Source organism: Ctenopharyngodon idella, chromosome 4 (genome assembly GCF_019924925.1).
Source record: "Ctenopharyngodon idella isolate HZGC_01 chromosome 4, HZGC01, whole genome shotgun sequence".
Lineage (NCBI taxonomy): Eukaryota > Metazoa > Chordata > Actinopteri > Cypriniformes > Xenocyprididae > Ctenopharyngodon > Ctenopharyngodon idella.
The window spans coordinates 17,963,936-17,981,314 of record NC_067223.1 but is presented as its reverse complement, the minus strand read 5'-3'; the positions used below and the strand labels follow the sequence as shown (position 1 = coordinate 17,981,314).

The 17,379-nt window shown below is 38.6% G+C and overlaps 3 protein-coding genes across 7 annotated transcripts in view; 2 read left to right on the top strand and 1 right to left on the bottom strand.

Moving 5' to 3' along the window:
- Positions 1-17,379, top strand: part of LOC127510588 (gastrula zinc finger protein XlCGF8.2DB-like) — a 445,238-nt gene that overhangs the window by 326,007 nt on the left and 101,852 nt on the right. The gene's annotated exons all lie outside the window — the stretch shown is intronic.
- LOC127510682 (gastrula zinc finger protein XlCGF8.2DB-like) lies at positions 475-8,125 on the top strand. Of its 3 annotated transcripts, XM_051890598.1 has the most exons (4): positions 475-551; positions 1,225-1,378; positions 4,297-5,209; positions 5,310-8,124. In XM_051890598.1, the coding sequence occupies exons 2-3, from the start codon at positions 1,294-1,296 to the stop codon at positions 5,205-5,207; spliced, it is 996 nt and encodes a 331-aa protein (XP_051746558.1). In that variant the 5' UTR covers positions 475-551; positions 1,225-1,293; the 3' UTR covers positions 5,208-5,209; positions 5,310-8,124. The 3 variants fall into 3 exon arrangements, with proteins under 3 accessions (XP_051746558.1, XP_051746557.1, XP_051746559.1); XM_051890597.1 differs by having other exon boundaries at positions 4,297-8,125; XM_051890599.1 differs by having other exon boundaries at positions 484-551; positions 1,242-1,378; positions 4,297-8,125.
- The window catches only part of LOC127510599 (gastrula zinc finger protein XlCGF57.1-like), a 33,292-nt gene continuing 17,297 nt past the window's right edge, over positions 1,385-17,379 (bottom strand). For 2 of the 3 annotated variants that reach the window (XM_051890351.1, XM_051890350.1), the window contains exon 3: positions 13,194-15,367. In XM_051890351.1, coding sequence (XP_051746311.1) covers positions 13,593-15,367 — 1,775 coding nt within the window. In that variant the 3' untranslated portion in view covers positions 13,194-13,592. Of the gene's footprint in view, positions 2,190-13,193; positions 15,368-17,379 lie in introns of those variants that run through there. The other variant, XR_007929681.1, reaches the window with a different exon arrangement.

The following is a 17,379-nucleotide window of genomic DNA, read 5'->3' as shown; positions in this document are numbered from 1 at the left end:
TTTTTGAAGCAATTGTGCGTTAAATGCTTCGAAAACAATGTAACATCTCTGATATCCCTCCCTCCTCGATTTGCAAAAAAAAAAAAAAAATAATAATCAAGCCATTGGGACCACAACTAGATGCGCTAACAAATTAAATATAGTTAATTTTGATTTCATGAGGCCTTTAAGCACCCCATGTGTCCATTTAAATCACGCTATCAAACACTTGAACTTTCTATAAAATGTGCAGTAAAACATCTGGTTATTTACCCTTGTTTAACAGGGTAAATAACCAGGTAGCATCAACCAGGGTTTAACTTTGCATTAAAAGATTTTGTATTGCAGTGTGGAGAGCTATTGCATCTGAAACATGTCATAAACACAAAGACATTATCAGTCTCTCTCTCTCTCTGTGTGTATGTAATATGTATTTTACCAAGAATGAAAATCTGTGTTTTTGAATATAAATTTCTTATCCTCCTCTGGGAACCGGACTTTTATTTTGTTTTGGCGGTGTGGCGTCATAAGGCGGCGACGCGGTCCTGTGCCTGTGATTCGGCTTAAGAAAGGTTTGTTTTGAGAATTAAAATGGTTTAAGTTCATATACGCAGTTCAGACAATTATAGATTTTACAATAATTGTAGAAATAGTTATGTATTATTGAATGTAATATTCTATAGCTTTATTTAACATTTATGAACGGTGTTTTAGTGAGTAAAGCCCATCCACACATGAGTAACAGAAAATGTGTTTCATTTCGCTCATTATATCGTGAATCAGTTTATTGTAAGCAGGAATTCACTGGCAAGCAGTCATGAAAAAACAGAGCTGCTCGAAACTCCGAGTCAATTGAACCAAATGCTTCGCAAAATGATTCAGTGATTCGAAGCGCACGAATCACCGCACTATTACGACACCTCCTTGTCAAAACAATGTAAATGCAACGAGAATACAAACCACTCGCAAAGTTTTTATAATCTATTAAATGTAAACAACAAATCATTAAATTCCAAATATAAATAATAAGTAACTATAAACACGAAGCTTGTGTATAATTTGACGTTTTTAGCACTAGTTTTGAGTATTTTTGGCTAAACAGGCTATTTAAGACCATTAACTGTTCCTCTGACTGACTCCTTTACCAGTGCACTGCCTATTTAGGGAGCTGATTGAGATTAACCCAGAGATTCAGTTTGAATTAATTTTTCTTTCTGTTAATTTTTCTCACCTTAATCATGACAGTGTGTCCAAACACACAGAAACACACTCCTGGTGAAGCAACTGAGATCCACGTGACGCACTATTATCAAGATGGCGTTTATTAAAGATGAGAGTGAAGACATGAAGATTGAAGAAGCATTCAGAATGAAACAAGAAGATACGGAGACACTAACAGGTTGGTTTCTTTCTCAAAGCTGAACTCAAGTCATTTAATCCTTTTTAAAATGTCCACCTCTACAGAAATGAACAATATTTGAGGGATGTCATATAGAGTGTCATAAATAAAGTGGTTTGTTTGAGTTAATAAGTTTTGTAGCTTTAAATCTATATTTAATTTATATAGTGCAGTGTTTTATTTTACATTTGACTACTCTATTCAAATTCTGTAGTATTTATACCTGAATACTGCCAAGTTAACCGCATTTCATTAAATGTTCAGGGTTCCTGCACATTTTCCATTTCAAAATTCCATACTTTTCCAGACTCAAATTTCAAATTTTCAGACCATATTATTTAACAGCTGATAAATATGCAATATGCCACAAATCAGCGTTCCAGTTGATGCGTAACGATTTGTAGAGGTCATCAGCATATGCATATCTGAGAAATGGAGAGTCAAAGAACCTTGTGCTAGCATGGTCACCATCCCAAAAAACATATGTGCACATCTAGTTATTTTGAATGGAGAGGGGCGGTTCAAACTCTCATCAAAAAGTAAAATGTAGTCACTTTCACATTTCACTTTTGACAAAAGTAGTGATGAGAAATGTGGTGTAGTTCCAAAGATTGTCAAGTAAGCTGCTTTTGAAGCAATGTTGCTGTCTGAAAACATAAGACAAAAAGGGTCACCCTTCCCAGTACAGCTGCTGAAGGAGCTATGCTTTTCCATGACATCAAGCGCCCAGTACACTTCCGCAGCAGAACCTCTGGCCCAGAACCTCACAAAGGTCCTCATTGAACTACTTAATGAAGCTGCAGCTGTGACACTAAAAAGAAAAACAGTTTTAGCACATTGGTACGGGGCTGATACTAACGATTATTTTGATAATTGATTAATACTCTGATCAGGCACATGCACAGATAGACCACATGTAGTCTCAGAACTTCAGATGGATGTCAGGTCTGGACTAGCATCAAGTTTAGGGGCATGAAAATGTAAAGTCAATGTTCCTACAATAACAGAATGGCTGGTGGCATGAAATGCTGATGTACAAGGGTGGAAATGCCCCCACAATTAATGAAAATGCCCCCAAATTTAATATATTAATTGCCCTGAATGAGTTTTTTTTTTTTTTTTTACATTGAATCTCCAAGCAACACATAAGTTGCGTTTCCACCAAAATTACCTGGAACAGTTTGTCCCAGGAACTTTTTTTCCCCCAGACCTATTGCTAGCTGCGTTTCCATAGCGGTCTAAAGTACCGTGAAGATAGTCCGATGACATAGGACTGTGCGCGACTTTCCAGTTCGCGCTGGATTTCGTTCTCCGCATATAAGCTTAATAAAGCCTGAACCTCATCGTCAGTCCATCGGTCGTATTTTTTAAACTCCATTGTTGCATTGTAGCAAACAACTCTTACTGCACGCACCGCAACAGACTTAAAAAAAAAGATGGTTGAAACAAAATGCTGCATGGAGTCAACCAATCAAAATGCTGTGTGAACTCAACCAAATCAGCATGTTCAGCGCCCGAGTCTCAACCCCCGAAAGTTCCGGAACTTCCTAGCGAGCAGGTATTTTCAGAGGGGGATTTTTTTTTACCCTGAACTTCATTTAAACCCTGGTTCCTGTAGTGGAAACACACTGAGTACCAAGTCCCTAGTTTCTGGGGAAAGTTCCTGCGGTGGAAACGCGGCTATAGTGTTTCGTTGTAGAGTGAATCTGCATTCATTGAATCATTGACTCACCCAATTCATAAAGACAGTAGTCACTTGCTTCGTTCATGAATGAATTAACCAGTTTGAACAAATCATTTGAATTCAATTGAAGGTTTTAGTTTCATATGTAAAAGTATAAAAGTCGTTTAAAAGTTTGGGATCGGTAAGATTTTTAAAAGAAAAGTCTCTTATTGTGAAATATTGAAGTAAATTTGAGGGAAATTTTGAAGTTTTGCTAAATGGAAGTACGCAACTTGAATTTATAACACTATAAAATATCAAAGATAACAGTAAATACATGTATAAGTGATGCACTGGAGAGAATCAACAGTCGCGCTGCGTCATACACATAAACCAAAACAGCACTCTGACCTGATGAACATTTGATAATAAACTTGCCAGACGCTGCTGACGTGACTACAACTATTACTACTGTTGCAGCTGCAAATACTGAGACCCACTAACAATGGCTTTTATCTTACTCATCGACATTATATAATTCAGATCATTATCTGGGTGTGGTACTGAATTAATCAGCTGACATTAGGCTTGTTTGAGATGCGTCGGCTTGCACAGAACGATCAGCGTATGACATCAAAGTACAGCGAGAGCATTTGGAGAGCATACGACTCCTTATGGTTTTAAATCGCTCTTGCGGTACTTTGATGTCATACGCTGATCGTTCTGCACAACACCTATGCATTTCGAACCTCACAATAAACTATGGAATGGCTTCAAAACACTTGGAATATATGCACAAAAAGTTTATGGTGCTTTATAATGTTTTGTGCCTATTGTGGGGCTACTACTAACAGAATAGTATACGCACAATATTGAATTTAAATCGGTCTCATCTGACCGACCAATTACTGAGTATCGGATTGGCGTATCCCTACTATAGAAAGGAGTATTGTTGGCATAACAGTGAAATCTAATGATAATGTATCTCAGCGGGAAACAAATGCAAGGCGAAAAGCAGAGGACTTAATACTGAGCCCTGTGGCACTCATACTTGTATTTTATAAGACTAATGCAAGGTTAAGAACATGCAAGAGAATGTTGTGGTCTATGTTGTTGAAAGGTCTAATAGCACTAGAAGAAAGATCTAGCCATGTTTAGATGCCAAAAGCAGGTAATTTGTACCAGTTTCTGTATTACAATGTTTGTTGTTTTGTGCCATTTAACTGGAGTTAATTTTTTTTTTTTTTTACTTTAGATCTGATGGCACTGAACGAGGAGTGTCAAAAACAAAATGAAATGGAAGGGAAAGATCATTATGAGAAATGTCATAGTTTCGTAAGTGGAGAAAAATCATTTAGTTGCTCACAGACTGAAATAACTTCACAAATAAGAGATCATAAAGCAGGAACTAGAAGTTATTTTACCTGCCAACAGTGTGGAAAAAGTTTTACCCAAAAAGGAAGCCTTAAAGTCCACATTAGAGCTCACAATGAAGTGAGCTCTTTCACCTGCCAGCAATGTGGAAAAAGTTTCAACAGAAAAGGAAACCTTAATTACCACATGAGAATTCACACTGGAGAGAAGCCTTACACATGCCCTCAATGTGGAATAAGTTTCACTCAAAAAATAATCCTCAAAAGACACATTAGAATTCACACCGGAGAGAAGCCTTACACCTGCCAATTTTGTGGAAACCATTTCATTCGAAAAGGAAGCCTTAAAAGCCACGTCAGAATCCATACAGGTGAGCAGCCTTACATGTGCCCTCAGTGTGGACGGAGTTTTACACATAAACAAACTTTTAATGCCCATGTGAGAATTCACAATGGAGAGAAGCCTTTTACCTGCCAACAGTGTGGAAAAAATTTCACTGAAAAGGGAAACCTTAATAAACACTTGAAAATTCACACTGGAGAGATTTCTTTCACCTGCCAACAGTGTGGAAAGAGTTTCACTCAAAAAGGGAACCTTAAACAACACATGAGAATTCATACCGGAGAGAAGCCTTTCACCTGTGAACTGTGTGGAAAAAGCTTCAGAGCAGAACTAAACCTTAGGAATCACATGAAGGTTCACACTGGAGAGAGACCGTTCACATGTGATCAGTGTGGAAAAAGTTTCAGACATAAAGCAACCCTTAATTCCCACATGAAGATTCACTTTTAATTGTGAGCTATATAATAAAACAAATTATTTTGCCATCACTCTTATAGATACACCTGAAAAGCCATGCACAACCTAAGACCCTGTTTTTGTTCCCTCTACTAGGTGTGCTGTGGTATCTGGCACCAAGACGTTAGAAGCAGATCCTTCAAGTCCTGTAGATTGCGAGGTGGAGTCACCTTGGATCGAACTTGTTGGTCCAGCACATCCCACAGATGCTCAATTCTATTGAGATCTGGTGAATTTGGAGTCCAGATCAATACCTTGAACTCTTCATCATGTTCCTCAAACCATTCCGGAACAATAGCTGTTTTCCCACTGTTGGGCCAAAAGCAACAGTTTCCACTGTCACTTCCGGGGCTTGATCGGGCCTTGTCGGGGCTTCCTCAGGGCCAACGGCCAGGGTTTTTTGGCCCGCCGAATACCTTGGTCCAAAGCGGGCCAACTGGGGCTTGAGGAGTGGCCATGAACAGAGACGGAGTTTATCTGAGTCAGGAGAGGGTCAACTCTGCTGCTCATTTCCCATGTTAATATATCAGGCTACCAGCTAACGTCAACATTTAAGATATTTTAAACAATTCTCAGCTCAAAACTCACTTTCATAAACCTGTCTGAAGGGTGAAGCCATAATGGAGCTGTTCTGTACACTGTGACCTCTCTACAATGGTAACTTTCTCCTTGACCCAACAGACCAGGTTCTGATGACATGGCTAAAAGATTTACTGTGTCCCAGAGCAAATGTTAAGCTACTGTATTGACCTAATGGAAGAAAATATGAGGGACTACTTTCCTTGGCTTCCAAAGGAAAGTAGCTACAATGCCCAAATGCTTTAAAGAATACTACCCAGGCACAAGATGCATCATAGATTGCTCTGAGACCCCCCTCCAAAGGGCCAGGAATCTGGATCCCCCTGCAGAGTCTTTTAGCCATTATTATGCCCAGAACACTATCAAGTACCTAGTGGCAAATGCACTCTGTGGCCTAATAATGTTCATCTCCCCAGTTTATGGAGACAGATGTAGTGACAATTTCATTACATATGACTCAGGGTTCCTGGAGTACCTGAGTCCAGGAGATGAGGTCATGGCTGACCGAGGCTTCACCATCCATTATCTGCTGTCTGAAAGGAAGGTGAAGCACACAATACTTGACTTTACTAAAAGGGGGCACAGCTTTCTGAAGAAGACAAGGAGGATTGCTAATGTGAAAGTCCACATAGAGTGGATTATATGCAGACTAAATCACTTGCACACAAACTTGTACCAAAAATAGATAGAATTCTGAGAATTTGTGCAGCCCTGTGTAACCTGCAAGGTGACATTATCCATGAAGATATTGAGTGAGATAGACTGGAGTTGTCAAAAAAGCAGTCAGCTTTTCTGCGAATACATGAAGAAACATACAATGAAATGTTCAACTGTAACAAGGTTTATTAAAGGTACTTGTCACTTGAGTGCGAGGCATTCTTCGTTTCCATTTCTGGTGTGATTGAGGGTGTGCGGAGTGCTTTAAGCGTTACTATTATGCCGCCAAAGAAGGCACTGACAGTCATGGAAGGTGATGACATTTCTGCTGTTAAATTGCAGCAGAAATCCATCCTGGACCTGGTGGAGGAAGTGATGGGATCCCGGCAAGCAGGTTTTCAACAGGTGGTTCCCTTTCTTTAATCCAAGAGGATTGAAATGGACTCTGATAACAGAGGCATACCACCCTCTGCCCTGGAGAAATGACAGCGACAAACCGGCTATCTTCATGAGATTGATCAACAGAAAACACAAAACTGCTCTGTTAAAACAAGAAAGGAAGCTAAAAGGAACCAATGTCTTCATAAACTAACATTTGACTAAATGAAACGCAGACATCGCTAGAAAATCGGGTTTCTTTAAGAAACTGGGAAAAATTCAAAACACATGGACCACAAACTGCAAAATTTTCATTAAACTGAAGTAAAGTTTTGGTGATCAAAATCATTGAGGAACTAGACAAGTACTAACTGGACTTGGAAAATGACAGTTTCTGAGAATAATTTCTTCTCCAATAACAACAATAACTGCTACAATAAATCTGCCATATCTAAAACATGGATCAATGCTGATAAAGGTATGGATTTTGATCTGGAGGAGTATGAAGTCAACTGTATAAATAGAAATAATAAGAATGGAGGAGGAGTGGCTTTGTATGTGGATAAAAACTTGAATTATAAGGTGGTAGAAAGTAAATATTTATGGAAAAAAAAGAATGTTACCATAAGGTGTATATAGAACACCAGGCTCTAGCATTAAAGTATTTAAGGACTGGATAGAAGGAATGTTTTCAAAAACTAATAAAAAGTTATTTTCATCTGGGGTGATTTTAACATTGATTTGCTAAATCCAAACAAGCACAAAATGACTGATGAATTTATTAATACAATGTACAGCATGAGTTTATATCCAAAAATCACCAGACTCAGCAGAATTACACTCCATTGTGGCACCTTGATTGATTACAGCAACATTAAACTATTTAAAGTAATGTAATGTGCTGTGTTTGAAAGAAACCTGGCTAAAGCCAGACCATCTAGTTTATAAGCTGTGATCATATAATTAACAATAAGTGCTTTTGAAGAAAGAGATATAATATTCAGCAACCCAAGCTTTATGATTTGTTCATCTGTATTATATCTGTTTTTTATTTGTTGAACATAAATAAAATCTTTACCCTTAAATGGGTTTGAAAGTTTTTTGTATTTACTAATTTGAGAAGCGTCTCGCTGCAGCCTGTTGTGGACGTCCGACCCGGCCCACATCCAAGTGTGATGTCAGAAGCCACGCCCATGCCCAAATACGTCACATTCTCATTAACATTGAAACATGAAGATGCATTGAGAAAACAGTCAAACTCTCGGCTGAAATGCAATTAAAGGGATAGTTCACCCAAAAATGAAAATTTGATGTTTATTTGCTTACCCCCAGGGCATCCAAGATGGAGGTGACTTTGTTTCTTCAGTAGAACACAAATGATGATTTTTAACTCCAACCGTTGCGGTCTGTCAGTTGTATAATGCATGTCAATGGCAACACCATCTATAAGAGTCAAAACAAAAATGCACAGACAAATCCAAATTAAACCCTGCGGCTCGTGACGACACATTGATGTCCTAAGAAATGATCGGTTTGTGCAAGAAACCTAACAGTATTTATATCATTTTTTACCACCTATGTCCAACTGCCCTGCACATCCGGTTAGTGAGGTCAAAAAACGCATTCTGGTGATGGAAGTGATCTCTCGCGCTTTGCTTCAATGAGTGCGAGACATCACTTCCGTTGTCAGAGCGTGATCAGACCTCACTAACCGGATGTGCAGGGCAGTTGGACATAGTGGTGTATTAGAGGTAAAAAATTATATAAATACTGTTCGGTTTCTCGCACAAACTCGTGTCTTAGGACATCAATGTGTCGTCACGAGCCGCAGGGTTTAATTTGGATTTGTTTGTGCATGTTTTTTTTACTCTCATAGATTGTGTTCCCATTGACAAGCATTATACGACTGACAGACCGCAACGGTTGGAGTTAAAAATCATCATTTGTGTTCTACTGAAGAAACAAAGTCAGCCTACATCTTGGATGCCCTGGGGGTAAGCAGATAAACATCAAATTTTCATTTTTGGGTGAACTATCCCTTTAACAACTTAATAAAAGCTAGGTTTAAGCGTTTTGTTTTGAGCCATCGTGAAGTTACCAAGACTTAAAATGTTGACAACTTTAAGAATTTGTGCGTCATGTGTGTGTGTGCATAAACAACATAACCAAGGCATGGTTAGTATGGGTTTTGATCTTCACACAGGCACATTGTTACTTTGTTATTACTTTATTACTTTGTTAGTAGTTAAAGTAATAATGTTTCTTTATGTGTATGTTTGTTTCCATAATGTTAGCCTACATCCTGAAATATAAGTGCAAGAATGTCAAAAGAATAAACATGCCATTTTTTATACCCTGCCCCCACACATAAAACTCATCTCTCTCTCTCCCTCTCTCTCTTTCACTCACACACACCATCCCCCTTACACATATGTACTCCTCTGCCCCCCACACAAAACACACACTCACACACATATGATACTCACATACATATGAACTGTACTGCAGCCAGACAGTAATACGCAATGGCCAATACATAAGCCATGTTTACAAATGCTCCAAGACAGAAGCACTTGCAGCACCTACCCCATCTCCAAGGCCCTCTGTAGCTGCATGCCCGACACCCTCTCCCCCAGCTATTTTTGTTACCAAGTCTCCAGTCTCTATCCCCTTTCCTCTGATCCTGCCTCCTTTGCACCAACCCCACCACCACAAATACAAAGGAAGAGAGAGAGAGTGATGTTTCCAGTCTCTGTCCCCCTTACCTTTGATCCAGGCTCCTTTGCACCACCCCCAAAAATTCAAAAGACGACAAACACTGTCATGTGTCCTCATTGTGGACTGTCACTTAACAAAAGAGATGTAAGGCTGGATATTCTGAGACAACATACACCAATAAAAATGGACATTAGCGCTCTGAACCACCTGAACTCACTGTGTGTATTATAGAAATGGTGTCTATCCAGTAGCCCAGGGGTAGGCAAGTTCCTTGCAACAGGGCACTCTTACCACAGCACTGCCGGGTTGCGCACAGAACTGTAGCTGTGACAGCAGTGGCAAAAGGCATTTGGGACTCCTGGTGAAGGAGTTCATGCCTAATCCCACCATAGAAGATTGGCGGGAAATTGCAGCAGAGTTCTACCATCGCTGAAATTTTCAAAACTGTGTAGATCTATTGATGGGAAGCATGTAGTTATCCAGGCTCCCAACAACTCTTGATCACTATTCTACAACTACAAAAAAACTATTGTCTCTATTGTCCTTTTAGCAGTTGTAGATGCCAAATGCTGCTTCCCCATCATAGATATTGGCAGTTATGGGAAGACCAGTGATGGTGGGACTCTGGCTAATATAATAGTCCCTTTGGTAATGCTCTTCGGTAAGTAACCATTGGCTTACCTGAGAACACACTGCTGCCAGGAGCCTCATGTGTTTGTGGCAGATGAAGCCTTCCCTCTCCATAGAGACCTGACAAGACCCTTCCTGCTAACCCATGTTGGTGATGGAGAAGCCTCTGCACTGCACAACATCAGCCAAGTAGGGAGCAACAATGCTGCACGGGAAGCAATGCGTGTAAGGGAGACACTTGTTGAACTACTTCTGTGCTTAGGGTGCAGTTCCTTGGCAGCCACAAGCATGAAAGGTTCCCCACACATTTGAATAAAAGAGCAATTTTTCCATCTGTCATTCCTTAAAACAATGAAATGCTGACTACACTATCACATACAGTGCACAGCATAAATGAGTACACCCCCTCTGAACAAATACAAAAGATGTATTTTCTTTATGATCACTAATACAATTCACGGAAAGATGGCAAAACTAAAATGTTTTAAACATATACATAATAAAAACTGAGAACATTAATAGCCATAAAATAAGTAAATTAGCCAATTTTGTTTAAATTAAGGATTGCAGAAATGAGTACACCCTAGATTTAATTCAACAAATGTATAATATTCTAGTACTTAGTATGCCCTCCATAATTTTGAATATACTGCTCTGACCCTTCTTGGCACGGAGTGTACAGGTTCATGACAAATTGTCACATCTGTCCTGTTTAACTCCTGGATGATGAGCTCCTTAAATGCCCTGATCTTTAATGGGGAGTGTTGCTCAACTCGTCTCTACAGAATCCCCCACAGGTGCTCAAGAGTGTTAAGATTGAGTGCACTACATGTCCACAGACGGTTTTTCACCTTGGGAGAATGCATATCCCCACTGTCATGTTGAAAAAATGCCCAACAATGCAGGGAATGAGGAAAGGGTAACATCTTCTGTTTCAAATTTGTGTATTAAATTACACAGTGGTGTAGGAATTAATGACAGCATTGATAAAGCACAACTCCCTCACACCTTCAGCACACATACATCCCCACATAAGAGCTTTATTACCACTGAACTTTACTGTGGGAACCAGGCACTTCTCACTGTACTCCTCCTCTAGCAACACCATAACATTTTGGATGCTGTTAGATCCAAAATGATTGATTTGGTCTCATGAGACCAGAGTATTGATTCCCAGAATCTATATTTTTATATAGTATGGGCTTTGGAAATGGCTAACTGACTTTACTGTGCTTTGGCTACTGTAGGTAGTTCTAGTGAGAACAACAACCATGCATGTCATTTCTGTAGGCTGCATCTTCCTCTGTGAGATAAACAGTCACTCTTTTCATAGCTTTTGCTGGCTCTGAGACACTCGCTTGGCATTTCTCCTGCTCTTTGTCTAGCAAAAAAAAAAAAAATCCCTCATTAAATTAAAGCTTAAAATGAAGGCCTGATTATACTGAAGTCCATTGTTTTTGAATTTCTGTGCTACTTTGCTGTATTTTCACACTTAAAACAATGATTTGGTAATCCTCTTGTACCACTGTCCTCTTTTGTGCTAAGAAATAAGTCTCCTGACATTTCTCTCCCAAGTGGTTCCATTGTTGTCAGCATTAAGTCTGAGAATGATTCAGTGGGCTATATAACACTTTTAATTGTCAAGAAATTACTTCTCTTTAAATGTTTTGGTTCAACATACTTACCTGTTGATCAAACATTGCCTTAAACTTACACCAGAAAATTTTTATTTAGTAACTTTTAGGAGGGTGTACTCATTTTTGCTACACAACATTTTATCACCTTGATAAGAAAATCTTATTTTCCTGAATAATTTTGACATTCTTCTTTGGTAATTGATTAAGCAGACTTGCTGGAACATTATATCTCTGAAGAACCCTAACATGTCTTCTAAGTAATTGAGTAATTGTTGACTTTCAGAAGTTTCAGAGGGGGTGTACTCATTTATGCTGTGCACTGTATGTCCACACAAACACATTTCCCCCAAATGCATAACAGCTTAAAGTACGGATATTAAAGCTTGAACATAATACCTATAGTCAATGCAGTATGGTAAACACACTATAAAAGGCTATGAACTGTAATATATACTAAATCGTTTTATATATCAAATCAGGAGGGTAAATGTAAACGATGCAAATCACAAAAAGGAACAGTTTGCATTTTGGCATTGTTTTTTTTATACTCTGAGTATGAGTGCATTTTTGCATTAAGGATACAGCAAGACAAACTATTAAAACGGCATTTTTTTCATGTTCAGTGACACTTTAAATAGGGCAACTATTATAGGACTAGTAAGACTTAACTATAGATAATAAACTTGTAAATACCAAGTAAAACTATATATATTGCTTTAACTAGGCCTAAATAAAAGTCTTACCATCCAAATTGTAATTTGTGGCCCTTCGCATTTTATGTGGATTAAATGCGGCCCTCTTGGCCTCCAAACTTGAGTACCCCTGGTGTACACATTACAAATATAGTTACAAAATTATGCAGTCAAGAACAGCCAGTTAATTTTTCGTGAGTCTTCTTGCGCTTGAATGGTTTAAAAATCACATTAAGATCACTTTGGAAGTGTGTGGACTTGAATGGTTTGAAGTCATATTAAAATGCACAAAAAGAAATCGATAAGAGGAATCTGGAATTCTAGATAAACTTATTAGAGAATTTTTGCCACTTTTTAGATGGCAGGGGTGCAAATTTGACACTCAAAATGTTGTGTTATGGTTTCATAATGATAAAGGCAGAGAACATTTAAAAGTTCATGTAGCTGCCATAAATGTGGATATAATGTAGATTTGGGCTAAGCCCTGCATGTTCACAATGTCTGGCTCCACTCCTGGTTCAAATGTTTATTTGCATAACTGTGATTACAAAATGTATACTAAATATGATGTTACATCGCTAAAGCAATTAAAATTGAGTTGTCTTTTAACAGAACAATGAATTGAGTAATATTTATGTACACATTATCTTGTGAATACCTGCAGAGAGTAAAGAGATGACTCAGAAGACTTGTGTGAGGATCCATTTGAAGAGTGTTTATTGGGTAAGACAAAAGCAGGGTCAGAAAATTGGCAGCCAAAACAAAATCAAAAGTGCAATGTGGTGGTGGAGCTTTCTGTAACAAATTGTCCACTGAAGGCAAGTAAAGTTTGAACCCTAGTGTAGTTTGTTGTTGTTTTTCTTTTTCTTTTCTCATTGTTTGAACAAAGTATGGACACACCAGCAGAGGGTTACACATAGCAAAGAAGATGGTCAGGCATGGCCACAAGTGCAGTGACTAACCCATCGGATGATCGGATAAAGCATCGGATACAGACCACATTTAAGGGTCATGCGAGCAGCCCAACAAAAAATATAAAATGATAATGAAATTCTGCACTTAAGTAGAAAATCGATTTTGGGCCACATTCAGCTGCGCTGTGAACGTAGCCGTAATTTCACACATATCCGTATTTTCTGGTGCCATTTTAAATTGCCGAACCACTTAAAACGCTTTCCACACAAAGAACACAAATAACGTCTGACATCTGCATGACTTTTCTTATGTATCTGTAAGTGTAATGGCAAAAGAAATGTTTTATTACACTGATCACAATTAAAAGATCTTCCTTCGGAGTGGATGAGCAGATGATTTTTGAAATTGCTGCTTTTTCTAAACCTCTTGCCACACTCTAAACACTGCATTTTCTTTCCAGAATGAGTTTGCAAATGACGTTTTAGATCTCTTTGATAAGGGAAACTCCTCTCACACTGAAGACACGTGAAAGGCTTCTCTCCAGTGTGAAGTCTCATGTGATTCTTAAGGGTTTTTTTGAATCGGTAACTTTTATTACACTGGTGGCATTTGAAAGGCTTTCTTCCGCTGTGTCCGGTTTTAACATGCCTGTTAAGGCTTTTCAGGCTACGGCAACTTCTTCCACACTTATGACATATAAAAGAGTTCTCTCTTGAGTGAACCCTTATGTGCTGATTAAGGGTTGCTTGACGTATGAAACTCTTTCCACACTGATCACATGAGACTGGCCTCTCTCCAGTGTGACGGTTCATGTGATACCTGAGATTTTGTTCCGATGTGTAGCCCTTCCCGCACAGTTTGCAGGTGAAAGGACTCTCTCCAGTGTGATTTCTCATGTGGGAGCCAAGGGCTTTTTTATATGTGAAACTCTGTCCACACTGAGGGCATGTGTAAGGTTTCTCTCCACTGTGGAGTCTCATGTGGAGTCTAAGGTTTCCTTTTTCAGTGAAACTTTTTCCACACTGATGACACTGAAAACAGTTCTCTCTCGAGTGTATCTTCATGTGGCTACTAAAGGATGCTTTACGTCTGAAACTCTTTCCACACTGATCACATCTGAACGGCTTCTCTCCATTGTGATGGTTCATGTGATACCTAAGGTTTAGTGCTGCCGTGAAACTCTTTCCACACAGTTTGCAAGTGAAAGGCTTTTCACCAGTGTGAATTCTCACGTGCCGGTCACGGGCTCCTTTTTGAGTGAAACTCTTTCCACACTGTTGGCAGGCGAAAGGCTTCTCTCTAGTGTGAATTCTCATGTGGAGTTTAAGATTTCCTTTTTGAGCAAAACTCTTTCCACACTGTTGGCAGGTGAAATACTTCTCTTCATTGTGACTTCCCATGTGGACTCTAAGGTCTTCAGGTTGATTGAAGCACTTTCCACACTCAAAGCAGCTGAAAACATTCTCTCCATTGTGAACTCCCATGTGGACTCTAAGGTCTGCGGGTTGATCGAAACCCTTTCCACACTCAAAGCAGGTGAAATAAAATCCAGTTCCTGTCTTCTGAGCTGTTTTTCGTGAGGAAGTCTTTTCAGTCTGTGATGAACTAAGTGATTTTTCTCGAGTTATGAAAGCATTGCATCTCTCGTACTGATCTTTCTCTTCCATTTCATTGAGGACTGTACTCTCCTCTTTCAGTTGTATCTCTCCATTGTGAACTCCCATGTGGACTTTAAGGTCTTCAGGTTGATCGAAGCTCTGTCCACACTCAAAGCAGGTGAAATAAAATCCAGTTCCTCTCTTCTGAGCTGTTTTTCGTGAGTAAGTCCTTTCAGTCTGTGAGGAATTAAATGATTTTTCTCGAGTTTTGAAAGCATTATGTTTCTCATACTGACCTTTCTCTTCCTTTTCATTCAGGATTTTACCATCTTCCTTCAGTGTCGTTAGGTCTAAGGTGAAAAAAAGACAGATAAATGTTAACCCCAGTTTGCTGACACAAAGCATCAAAAACCAACAAAGCATCAAAACCAAAAACGTATGCTAGATCCCATAACTACTAAGCTACTAAAAGAGGTGCTTTCTGTAATATCAAAACCTCTTCTCAATATTGTCAACTCTTTGTTTCATTTAGGACATGCCCCAAAAACGTTCAAACTGGCAGTAAAAAAAAAAAAAAAACAGACAGATCTTAAATCTGACATTATGTCTACAATATTGGGTCTAATCAAATAGAAATAGCACATTCAATTTAAATGTTACAATTGCATGATGTAACCACTTTTTGTGTACACATCTGGTATAAAAAATGTTTTTGCTCAGGTAGCCAAAATGTCCGTCCAATAGATATAGGATTTGCTCAGCAAGAAAAAAAATTGCTACAACTTTGCTAGTGTAAATAAAGAGATACCTCATCATACACAATTATGGAGTGCCACAGGGCTCAGTTTTAGGTCATCTGCTTTTCTCCTTTTATACGTTATATCTGAGGGACATTATCATTAGATCACTATCATTATCATCACTATGTTATGCAGTTGATAGTTTTATATTTCCTCACAAACTGACAAAACTTCATAACTCACAAGCAGAATGTATTAATGATATAAAAGATGGGATGGCAAGTACATTTCTTATAATAAAATTCTGCTAAAACAGAAGAATTCATTATTGGATCAAAATCCTCTGCACAAATTATTCTAGATCTCGATGGATTATACTGTTACGTGGTTTGCTACAGTTGATTTCTAACGTTTGTAGAACAGCCTTCTTCCACCCTTAAAAATACTCCAGTGTCAGTAAAAAAAGCTCAAGTTGGTTAAAAATGCAGCATCTAGAGCAGTGTTGGGGTAAGTTACTTTTTAAAAGTAATGCATTGCAATAATGCGTTACTCCTTAAAAATAAAAATCTAATTGCATTACTTAGTTGCTTTTTATGGAAAGTAATGTTACATTACTTTTGTGTTACTTTTCCTCATCTAAGATGGGCTTGCTTGTTTGTTTTTTCTAACAAAAAAAGTTCTATTTTTGGCAAATGTAAAGGCCCTTTCACAGCAAAGGTGAAATGAGTAAGCCTCAGGCTGAAGGAAATGCAATTTCACACCTGTACAGTGGAGGGCGTAGGTCAAACCTTTCAGCTCTGCTGCTGAAGTTACTCTTCATTTTTGGTTAAATTCGATGATCAAAGGTCAGCAGCAAAGACATTGGCTAATATAGTAAGATTAAATACATAAAGTTTGTGAAATTTAACATTGCATCATATTCTGAGTTTGCATTTACTGGTTTTATTCATTTTGAGAAGTACTGAATGTTTTTATGCGAGTGAGATGATTAAATGCCTCCTCACTAAAGATGCATTTCAGCCACTCCAAACCAAACCTTACAAAGAGAAACATTTACAGTGGGTGTAGAAATACATTTTCAAACAGTTTTATTACTGTGGTGTTTTTTTGCAGCATGGGATAGTGCATAGTGCATTGTATTTCAGAAGGCACTATCCTCCTTTTTATACCATAGCTGAAAATGGCCAGTTATGAACTCCACATATCTTGCAAAAGTCATTTTAATACCCTCAGAGACCCTAAAGGGACCTTCCATCTCACTTCCCAATATTCCAGCCCAAATCATCACCCGCTAGCTCCTTGCTGACGTCACAGTCTTGTTGGAACGTGGTGGCCATTCATCAACCATCCAGAAATCCATCCATTTAGACCATCCATTGTGGTACGGCATTAGTCAGTGAATAAAACTATTTAAAAATGAGTCTTCATGTATTTCTACACCCACTGTAAATGTTTCTCTTTGTGAGGTTTGGTTTGGAGTGGCTGAAATGCATCTTTACACACAACTGCCAGCCTGCATGGAGAGCTTCTTGAGACTCCAGAGACACCAGCAGCTTCAAATACCTGTTTGCTGCTCAACACTGGCTTTTTTTTTTTATAGCTGCCCTTTTAATACAATTAAT